This window comes from Chrysemys picta, chromosome 5, assembly GCF_011386835.1.
Source record: "Chrysemys picta bellii isolate R12L10 chromosome 5, ASM1138683v2, whole genome shotgun sequence".
Lineage (NCBI taxonomy): Eukaryota > Metazoa > Chordata > Testudines > Emydidae > Chrysemys > Chrysemys picta.
In genome coordinates, this window is record NC_088795.1 from 123397673 (window position 1) to 123409292 (window position 11620).

The 11620-nt window shown below is 42.1% G+C and overlaps 1 protein-coding gene across 8 annotated transcripts in view; it reads left to right on the forward strand.

The window, feature by feature from the left end:
• MFSD10 (major facilitator superfamily domain containing 10) overlaps nt 1-11620 on the forward strand; it is a 32298-nt gene that overhangs the window by 14759 nt on the left and 5919 nt on the right. For 7 of the 8 annotated variants that reach the window (XR_010601953.1, XM_005304076.5, XM_065598340.1 and 4 more), the window contains 6 exons: nt 500-688; nt 3782-3890; nt 5524-5635; nt 7196-7304; nt 8571-8661; nt 10320-10367. Coding sequence is in view for 6 of the 8 variants with exons in the window: in XM_005304076.5 (XP_005304133.2) it covers nt 500-688; nt 3782-3890; nt 5524-5635; nt 7196-7304; nt 8571-8661; nt 10320-10367 (658 nt within the window). In the remaining 2 variants the exon portion in view is untranslated. Of the gene's footprint in view, nt 1-499; nt 689-3781; nt 3891-5523; nt 5636-7195; nt 7305-8570; nt 8768-10319; nt 10368-11620 lie in introns of all 8 variants that reach the window. The other variant, XR_010601954.1, reaches the window with a different exon arrangement.

Here is an 11620-nt window from a genome sequence, read left to right on the forward strand (position 1 = left end):
TTTCCTCCACTTTCTTTATTTCAAAGGAGAAAGGAGCCTTAGTAGTGGAAATGATTCCTGGGTGCCCCTTTACCTTGCTGAAAAGTGTCATGGCCACTTATTGAATGATAGCCCATTTTATTTTCTGCCCACTCATGAAATCTTCAGCTCTGTGGCAGTTATCTCTGCCTTGCCATTCATTGCTATTTGCCACACACTTGCCCCTTCCCTTGAGGTGGTTGTGGATTTTTTTGGCATTTGCTTCATGGATGTTTAGCAAGAGACAGAATAACTTTAGAACTGACTCTCTGAATTGGATCAAAAGGTGTTTAATTCCATTACCTGCATAATTGATCATGCTTCATGTTGTGTTAGCATTTGGCACAACAATTTAGCTTCTATCAGAGTATGACAGACCTAACAGTTATCAAGTTTTACCAAAAAAAAAAAAAAAAAAAAAAAAATTCTTGGTCATGAATAAACCTATGTCTAAAACTTTAAGTTTACTATATCTCAACAGGCAATGATTGGTGTTGCTTTCTCACTTGGATTTACCGTGGGTCCTATGATTGGAGCTTACCTTGCCATGGAAACAGGGAAAGGAGAAGTCTTCTATCTTCGGTCAGCTTTGCTTGCGCTCATGTTTGCTGTTGCTGACTTAATTTTCATCTTCTTCCTGCTTCCGGAGACACTCCCCAAAGAAAAACGGGTAAAATATGCTGAGAGTGGCTCTGAAAATCCATATTTCCTATAGGCAAGGGCAGGACTTGAAAATTATTGAAACATTAGAAATGTATGGGGAGGGAAAGAAACCCTCCAGAACCTGATGGCTCAGGGATTTGGTTCAGTCCTTAGACCAGAAGTTAAACCCACCTAAATTGGTGATGACAGAAAGTAGCAATTGTGATTAGCAGTCATGTCCTAGGTACTGCAGTGCATCAAAAATGCTTAGATAGTTACCACTGAATTTCTGTTGGGTATGCTAAACTTCAAATTCTTCAGAAACTGATGGGGCCAATAGACAAGCCCTAGAATACTGTGTCACCTTGAGCTGGCCCAATCTAATTTGAGAATTTCAGACAATATTCTGACTCAATCATGAAAATACAGTGAAATTTGTTTAAGACATGATTTCTCCAATTAGCCAAAGCAGGCCATAAATTGGTTGTCTAGTTTAAACTAATCAGAATACATCTGTCAATAACAGTCTGGGTATCTTTTTCCAATTGTCTGTCAATATTTATAATGTGCTCATCATTGTAGTGCCTAAGCACTGTATGAGACTAAAAATACCATGAATGCTCTACTTGGTGCGGGAAGGATGGAGATTTCTGTCTCTCACTCGGATGAACAAGAACTCCAACTTTGAGTGCATTATTAATTCTCAGCTATTGCTGCACCAACATCTGATAGACACATGGGTCAAATTTTCAAAAGCACCTAAATCCCATTTTCAGAAGTGATTTAGGAGCCCGAGTTCTGTAAAGTCTTATTCAAGTTAGAAGTGTAAAGGCCCAGGTTTTGGTTAAAGGTATTTAGGCGCCTAAAGGGGAGTTAGGCATCTAGGTGTTTTTGAAAATCCCACTATGTGTCTATCTGTATCTTTAGGCACCTAAATACCTTCTGAAAATCTGCCCCCCCCAAGTGCCTAAATCACTTCTAAAATGAGTCTTAAGCTTTCAGAAAACAATACCTTACTCTGTGGCATAGGTACTTTTGAAAATTTTACCCAGAATTAGTAATTAGTAATTCCTGCCTCATTCTTTGGCCCAGAAAAGGATTATTATAACTGGCAAGATGAGAAGTCAGCACCTATGGTCCCACTGGTGCTCCAAATTTTCGGGTGCCCTATGCAGCCTTGTATACTGCATATGCCTGAGGACAGCCCTGAAACAGGTTCCTCTGTAAGTCCCGGGAGACAGAAACTTGTAGCATTCAGCCCTAGGTGCAAGTAGGTAAAACACCATTGATTTTAAGGCTTGCAGCAGGGCTTAATCAGTGTCATTGTCTTTGTCCCTCGCTCTAAGCAGCACCCAGCCCTTTAAACATACCCTCCATTTACAAGGCACCTGTGGAATGAACTCTCTGTCTCTATATTTGGGCATTTAGAATAGCACAGGAAAGTTTGCCTGTGCTATTCCACCATGGCAAAAACTTTAGACCGTCCCTAAATGATGCCAGCAGGGTGTGTCGTGTGAAATGGCTGTTCATTTATTCCCCCACTATGACTTTTTATGGCTCTTTCATGCATCATGTGGTCTGAAATCCTAGCTAAGGACTTTGACACTTTTTTCCTGTGTACTTTTAAAAATTCAAACTATTCCTTTTGCATGTTTATGGCAGTCTGTTAGGGCTATGGATGCTCTTTGTAGACAGAGATGGTGTGAGAGTTCATTAGCTCAGGTCTGGACAGGGCTTTGAAGATATAAAGCGCGTCGGTATTATTACGCAGGGCTCTTCAATCCACCTTGTGGCTCCCCATGCCTGCCTCATGAAATTATGATTTAGTCCCGCCTTAATGCCTTAAAGAAACCACTCCATTTAGCAATGGTGATTTCATATATTTAATAGTTTTCTCTAATTCTCCCCACTTTGATTTTTAAATCCAAATCCTTTGATGGTGAGACAGTGCACCTCTACTCCGATATAACGCTACCCGATATAACACGAATTCAGATATAATGCGGTAAAGCAGTGCTCCGGGGGGACAGGGCTGTGCACTCCGGCGGATCAAAGCAAGTTCGATATAACGCGGTTTCACCTATAACGCGGTAAGATTTTTTGGCTCCCGAGGACAGCGTTATATCAGGGTAGAGGTGTAATTGACTCCACAGAACAATCTATTGTGGGATCACAGAAGGCTGTGGCTAAGGTGAGGCATAAGCAGCAAGGGTAGATGAAGTCTTAAAAAGCAGAGATTCTCCTCAGTGAAAAATTAGCAGATAAAAAATACAGACCATAAAAAATGCAAACCATATTAGCACAATGTTTCTAGAAACGATTTTTTTTCCTCATGGTTTCCCAGTAGGTGTCAGTGGCTGGTTAAAAGGTCTGCAAATGCAAACAATAAAGCAGTCACTTATATGCTACACATTGGGTTGTTTGTGTGATACAGATCATGTATCCGATTGCACATGTTGCATGTATTTCAATAGCCCTACGGGACCTGATCTTTGAGGCTTCTAGGTGCTAGTGTAATGCAAACAAATAATAATATATGCCTTATAAAAATGCAAGGCCAGTGGAGCCCCTCTGGACAACCGGAAAGTGAAGATTGGTGAATGGAACAGAGGCAAACTTGTCCTGCCCATTCTTAATCACAAAACTAACAGGTAAAGTAAAAGAGGAGAAATGCTGTTATCTGCTGGTTATTTTTATTTGGCCCCTGACACTTATCCTGGCTTCAGGGTGAAATGGGAATAAGCTAACCAATAGCCAAAATCAGTCTATAGGTGCTTGGGGTAAAATTGTGCACACAAACCCCTTGTTCGTATGTGTGTATCTGGTAGACATGCCATTAGCTGATTGCAGAGTTTGTGTATGCACCTGTGTATGGAGAACATTTGCTCATGTGGCCTATGGTGTCAAGTCTGGCTAGAGGTAAAACCTTGCATTCTGCTTTCTGTGAAAGGTTTTGGTATTTCTTGTTTTTTTGGTTTTTGTTAGAAATGTTCCGCCTTTTGGCTACCAAGGGCCAGTTTTGAAGCACATTTACATTAGGATTGTTGGCAGTGGGTGGTGCAAACCTAATTCATTCTGCTCCAGTTCTTCAAGCTAGCCACAGTTGTCTCTCTCTTCTTAGGTATCCTCCATGATGTGTGGATTTCAGGCAGGGAGTGACTTGCTTAGTCCGCTGGCTTTGTTTCAGTTCTCTGCAGTCACCAGAGGAAAGAACTCACCTTCGAGGGAGAGTAAGTGCTGCTTGTTTTTTCACATTATGCCATATGTGTTCCCTTGATGTGGCGGTGATTTCTAAATACACTTTTTCTCCCTTTTGACCATTTCAGAAGCAACTCCCACCCTCAGTCTTTCAGATCCACATTAACTATTTACAAAATGGGAGTTGCAAGCTGCATTGCTTGTTGACCAGGGCTTTATCTCCAAGGAATGACTTTGAGGTTTTATGTCAGGGGTCTGGAGCCACTCTCCTTTCCATCGTTCCTTCTCTGTTCTATATGGGCATTAGCTGCAGCTGTAGGTACATCACAGCAAATTTAATGACCTAAAGAGACAGATCAAGCCATGAGTTGGGTAACCTGGATTCCAGTGCCAGGCTGGAAACCAGGAATGCCAGATCCTGAGGCATAGGCGCAGACTCGGTTGGCCATGGAGCACCCATGGAAAAAAATAGTGGGTGCTCAGCACCCACCAGCCACTGCTCTTCGGCCACACTGCCAAACAGCTCAGGGAGGGGCTTGGGGGAGACTGGTGGGCAGGGGCCTCAGGGAGGGGGTAGAGCAGGGGCGGGGAGGGGGTGTGGCAAGGGCAGGAAGAGGCGGGTGAGGGTGGGGCCTCGGGGGGAAGATGCAGAGGCAGGTTGGAGTACTCCTAGGAAAAAACTAGAAGTCAGCACTTATGTCCTGAGGCATTTTTCTCTAACTTCAGATGGAATTTTGATTTAAAACTTCCCCTCTCAAAGTTTGGGGATGTTCCGGCACAGGGCTTTGGCTGGGCCTTTCTCTGAGTAAAGGTGTTTGGAATTTGCCAGTCATACCAGTGAGTTAATCTGTCCTTCCAACTAATGTAATGGTGCAAAGGAATAGTGTTAGACACATGAAGCACATCTTATTCTTAACTGTGTAGCATATAATCATATAAACCATCTCCATCTACTTCTGTAAAGCATAGGACACTTCCTTTTTCAAGGCCAATTACAAACCACCTACACTCTATAATTGACCACTTCCACTAATGCCCAAGAGATAGACCAACAACATTTGCATTCATATTCATCCTATAAAACAAAGGTATTAAATTAAAGAAAATGTTGGGGGTAGTGGAGGGAAAGTCTTTACCCATTGGCTTCCTTCCAGTAGGAAGAGAACCTTAATGATATGACTGAGTGTTCACTTCCTTGGAAGTTATTGCTCTTATTTTTCACTTTAATCCCTGAGGGCTGGTCTACACTACCACTTAAATTGATGTAATTTATACGTTGCTCAGGGGTGTGAAAACACCCCCATGAGCAATGTAAGGTACATTGATTTAAAGCGGTGTCCACATAGTGTGATGTCAGTGACCTCGCGCAGAGGTGGAATAGTTATGCCGATGGGGGAGCGCTGTCTTGTTGGCATAGTGCGTCTTCACCAGACACGCTACAGCAGTGCAGCTGCACCTATGTAGCACAGTAGTGTAGACTTGCCCTTATATTCTAGTCACAGAAATGGGGCCAGAATCTAATCTGTGGTGTGTGGCATGTGGCTATTTAATATAAGCATCGGAAATAAGTCCTGGCCCTTTTTTATTTAAGTGGTACTGAATGTTGCTTTTTTTAAAATGGTACTTATGGTGTAGTGTCTCCTTCTCTCTCTTTTTTTGATTTAGACCTTCAGAATCTCAAGGTCCTGGGCCTAGTTTATTTCCTTTATCTCTTCCTGTTTTCTGGTCTTGAATACACATTGAGTTTTCTCACCCATCAGCGATTCCAGTTCAGCAGGTACAGTGTGCTTAGAAGAGATGTGCTGTGTACTCTCTAGCATTTCTTTGTTCATTGTTTTCCCAAGAGACCCTCTCAAGGCTTCTCCAAATTTTCAAGGGTGCCTTTTAATGATGAGCGTTAACATGCTACAAAACTGCATTCTGTTACAAATTGATTTTTAATGCTCCAAATTTTCTCTTTATAAGCCAGGAAGAATAGTTGAAATACAGACACATCAATCAGGAAAGCAAATACTCTGATATTATAATTAAAAATTTAAAGAAAAATTGATGTGCTGAGATGGAATCAAAACAAATGGAAAATGTACAGTGAATTTGTGCTTAACTGGCCTGGCAGTATTGATTCATGTAAAACTACCCAAAGAGCTTTTCTGTGTCAGCATGTATCTTGAGGCTTAAATAAAGCAGAATGGATATAGGGTTTAGCTATGTGATTATATTTGCTCAGCAGAGTTCTGTATTATATACAGTCTGAAAACCCTTATGTAATGCAACTTCTGGTTTGCTGAATTCCTTTAATCAAACCCTGTTGTACTCTTTCATATTATTATTCTCTTCTTGAAAGCAGTTTAATTGCTGGCTTGTAGAGAAGTCCCAACTTGGGACCAGATCTTGCAGCATTTACTCCTGTGAGTAGTCCTTATCCCTGGTTGGTTTTGTTTCTGGATATTCTTTCTATTCCTGTCTTTCCCTTCTCATAATATGATTTACAAAGATCTTTGTATGTCACTGGAAGCCTTTTCCTTTGTGATAATCCTGCTGCTTCTGCGCAATTCATTCAGTGATATAACAACTATCTGCTGTTTGGATATGTCACTCTTATGACCATGATCATGACTGTGTTAAGACATCCTTGAATGAACTGGCCAGGAGGACAGGCTAGTTATATAGGTAAGAGTTGATACAATCTAAATACTTTGGTAACCAATAGTGATGAGAGAGGAATAGCCCAGGAATTATGTTTTGCCCAAATTTATATATTTTTAATTTAAAATTTGTCAGTGGTTTATTAAAGATGCTGTATTTTCTACAGAGGAGGAACAGCATGGGCAATGGCAGTACAAACTTCCCGAACAATGTACCTTTACCCTCACCTCAAGGGGCCACTGCCAGGGTTAATTGTTCAGTTTCCTTCCCCTCTCAGCTGAGACTGCTGATGTGAGTGTTGGTTTCTAGGATGTGAAACACTTTGTTCACTGGAAATCAACAACTCATTTCACATAGGTCACCAGAAAGCCATCAGACAGTAAGCTATTTTGGTCAGTAATGTCCTGGAATGCCTACGCTTGGGCTGCCCTAGGAATGCCTTAGATAGCAACAGGCTAAAGTGAAGAGCTCTATATCTCTGAGCAATCCAATCAACCTTTATTTTTTTATTTTGATTGGTGGTGGTGCCTAATTCTGTCTGAATGTTAAGACCCCTTTATTGCCATGTGGATACCTAAAATATCCATCTCTTTCATTTAGGAAATAGTAATCTAGATCCCAGGGGAAGACTTTGTGTGTGAGCGTTAGCCATGTATAATTTGTGCTTCCCCCTCTCTCCAACCCCTTCTAGTATGCAGCAGGGCAAGATGTTTTTCTTTATTGGGATGACAATGGCTGTGATCCAGGGAGGCTACACTCGCCGAATCAGACCAGGATGTGAAATCAAAGCCGTAAAAAGGGTATATTTCTCTTTTAAACATATATTCATTTGTATTTATTCCATTTCCTCTTGACTCTGAAATGCTACTTTTTAATTAATAAAGCAACCCAAAGGCATCTTATGGATGTAACTGTACTGGGGATTAAAATCAGAGGGATGGAGTGAGTTTTGCTTTGACTTCAACAGTACATCTAAGCGACTTCTTTAGGTCATTTCCTAACGCTTCTAATTGAATGGGCATATTTTGTCTATTAACACTGTAGTGACATTTTTCAAGCAGACAAAACATTAAAACTTACAAACCATCTCCCACAATACTGTAGCTTCTTTCCCTCTAATGTATTATTTAAAATTTCTGTAATCTAAGTTCTTCCTAGCTGCTGACACTTCCTAGAGTTAGCCCAGTTCACACACAGGCTCAAGTGAGGAGTATATTTTTCCAGTGATTTCTGGTGTGGTTTAGTGGTGGAACACAGGACTAGGAGGCAAGAACTCCTGAATTGTAATCCCATCTCTGACTGCCTTTCTGGCACTGGGTAAATCATTTTAAGGGATGCTATCAATTTTGAAATGTAGTCAGTTTCCTTCAGTCATGGTTAACTCTAGTAACTCGGACGTGAATCTGGGTCAGTGTTGTGGGTGCGGTTCCTCTTTAGCAGAGTGAAAACAGCAATTCAGCTAGGCTTGAATTGTAAAAATGTGAGAGAGTTGGGGGGAAATTAAAGCTCTCCTTTGTGAATCACATGGTGGAACCTGGCTCTGATACTGTGCTTTCAAATAGGAAGGGGGAGAGCACAACATGGGAGCAGAGCAGGAAGAGGAGAATCTTGTCCTGTTTCTTTTTACCTTGGGGTGGTTGGTGTTCTTTGAACTCTTCTTCCCCTGCACCATGGTGACTAACCCTCCTGTTGATGAGGGGCGGATGCAGCATCTCCTAGCATCCATCAGCACTACCAGGAGAAGGGGGACAAAATGCTCCTATTGCTCTATTCTACACAAGTTTCGGTCCCAGTTCTGCCAATCTTATCTGGGCATTCTCTACCTCTGCATCCTCAGTGACGCAATCTCCACTTCCCCAACACCTAGCAGGAAATAAATCTCCCATGAGTAAAAGCAACAGATCAATCTAGAAAGGGAAACTTGGCAACATGGGGACTGTCTCCTTAACTTAAATATATCCCCTCTCAGCAGCAGCGCAGTGCCAAGAAACCTAGGATTAGGCTTTTATGATGAATATGGCTTTAGATGTAATAAAGACACACTCATTTTGCATTTTTTTTTTCAGGCTATAATGCTGCTGATTCCAGCTTTCTTGTTAATTGGATGGGCTGGTAATGTGACGGTGCTGAGTGCTGGACTGTTGCTCTATTCTTTCGGTGAGCTATTCAAATAGTTCCCAATAGGCATTGAAGCATGGCAAATCAACTTCATAGATTTCCTCACCCTGTTTAATAAAGATGTACCTCAGGCTTCATGGAATAGGTAGGAAAAGTTGACTTTCTTGCTTATAAAACCTGGAAGGAATCGCAGGGTTATTCTGACGCTAATTGTATGCCTAGAAGTTGTCATGGTGATGTTTGTAAATGTCACCAGCACTCATCTTGTCTCAGCTGACTGGAGAGCATTTCAGATTCTTTTTCTCTCCCAGACCTAGAGACAACTTGTACATTAAATAAAAATACCCCAGCTTAGTCAAAGGCAGGCAGCTTTGCTTTTCAGAACTGCGACAGCTGCTTTATTCATTACACTTTGGAGGCTGGGCAGAGGAGAGCTGCATAACTGTCTGTCAGAGCAGGAATGAGAAGTGCTGTATATAAACACTCTGATTTATGCTACAACACAGTCAAGGGAGGGCTTAGTCAACAGTATCATTTTCTGCTCTCCTGCCTTGCTAACCACAGGCGGGGAAGGGTGGGACAACTCAATCTGTCATTTATGAAGAAAAGTGCGGAAGTGTGTGTGCACGGACATATGTATGTTTAAAAGGAAATTTTTTTTTTGCAGATTTAGGCCTCCATTCAGGAAAGCAATTAAGCATGAGCTTAGGTCCGTCCCTATTTGGAAAAGCACGTAAGCGCATGCTTGACTTCAGTGGGACTTAAGCACCTTAAATCTTTTCTTGGACAGGCACCATAAGATGTTCCCAAAAGAGTTAACATTATTACAACAACAGGCTATTCTCTTTTGAGTGGCAGAGATACATTTGATAATGGGTACAAAATTTTAAATCCCTGAATTAAAAACAAAAGGTTTCCTGTTTTAGGAAGAGTCTGTTTGACAGCTTGCTTGTCTAGGGACAAGTGTATGTGAAAAATGAACAAATCATTCAGACTCACTGGAGGATGCCTAGCTCCTGCCATCTGATTGGCCTTTCCTTGCTGGGAAGTATTTTGTATGCCACAGCTCTTCCTTGTTGGGAGAAACATGGTCTGTTTCAGTAAGAGGGCAGTTCTCATTGTGAGATCTTGGCTGTTGTGTTGAGTTGGGCTCTGTGAGCTAGCATATTTTCTCACTAGACTTGGCATCTGCATACTGCATTGTAGAACAATATGGTTGCTTTTATCTACTTTATCCACAAGTACTATACACTTATGTGTCTCAGAGGACTCTTCATGATTCCACACATGGCCAGCTCACTGAGCATGTGATGTATGAAAGATTCCCTCTCCCACTACATCTGACAAGATGATAGAGATCTGGAAAACTACTAGTTAGCTGAATAGACTGTAACTGTGACCTTTATGCTCCTTCCCTCTAGGGCTTTCAAGAAGAAAGGCTGTAATGTAAAACAGCTGCTGAATGCTCAGAGCCTTTATGGCTGCAAGAGTTGTTTGTATAGGTTGGCTTTGTGGGGGTGTTTTTGTTATTAAACTGAATGAAACCTTATGATTCATTGTTGGAATAGTGCCCCAGGGCTCCACATTTTTCTGTGCAGTAGTAACCAGTGTGGCTGCATTTCTGGCTATAGCTATCCTTGCCGCTTTGGGCTCTCTGTTCTTTAGTGTTATTCTAACTACTCTTACATCTTTTCCAGCCGCTGCCATTGTTGTTCCTTGTTTGTCAGCAGTGGTGTCAGGCTATGGTAAGTGGCTCTTTACTTGTTTGAAGGGCAGCACTTGTCTGTACAAAGCTAATTTTAACTGAAACTGCAAATACAAACTCCAGTTTCACTTAACACCCATTTGCTGCTACAGCAATATGCATTTAGTGCTGGAACCTGGACTTTCAGAACTGACATGGGGTTACACGAGTTAGATTTATAACGTACCAAAAGCCTGTCCTCAGCTCTAAGTGCTTTTGACAAAAGCTAAAAATACTATCAATTAAAAGTAAAGGCATTAGCTAATCCGTCCCCACAAGCCATACTGCTCTCTCTACTTGAAGTGACAAAGGCATGAATAGCAGTAGCAAGGTTACAAACTCCTGAGGGGGAGGGCGGGAGTGAAAGCCTTTCTAGACACTGATGCTCTGTGACCATTTAACTGCAGCTGGGGATTCAACAATCCGGGTACCCTCAAATGCAGTAACAGGTGGGACAATCAAGTAAGACGGACTCCATATCTTCTGGTTGCTTCCTTCAAACTGCCAGCATTGCCTTGGTCTTATCAGGCTTGAACATCAGCTAGCTAGCTCTCATCCATGCCCTGTTCCCTCTCAGACACTGGTGCAGGTGTTTGACAGCCCTGGTTTGGTCAGGTGAGATAGAGATACAAACCTAGCTATCAAATGGCATGCTGGAAATACCTCTGCCTGTACCACCCTGCAGGCCCCTCGTACTCATTGCATAGAGAGGATACTAGATGGAACACTATGGAACTCCACATGGCAGAACCCTCAAGCAGGAAGAGAAAATGCCCAACACTGGGAACTCTGGAAACAGTCAGCAAGGAAGGAACAAAGTCACCTGAGAGCAAGTCGTGAGCAGTGGTGTCAGATCTAACACTCCTGGCATCTTCATCCATTGCAAGGAGATCATCTACCAACATCACTATTGCAGTCTCTTCTGCGTACCCAGGCTTGTACCCAAATTGATAGGGTTAAAGAAACCTGAGGCATCTAGGTTCCTGCAGAGTTCACTCACCAACACCTTCTCTCTAATCCTAACCCAAAATAGAAGATGAGGAAGAGGACAATTGATTGTTGGTTTCTTGAACTAAGGCTGCACAAAAGCCTCCTTAAGGAGGGCAGGTTGCTGATCTCTCTAAAGAGAAGCACTGACCATCTCTGCTGGCAGTGGAACCAGTTCTTTTGCACTGGTTTGATCAGCAAGGAAAAACATGGGTCCAAAGCACTGGTTGTTGCATAATACCCTTGCACAAAATACACAAAGAAACC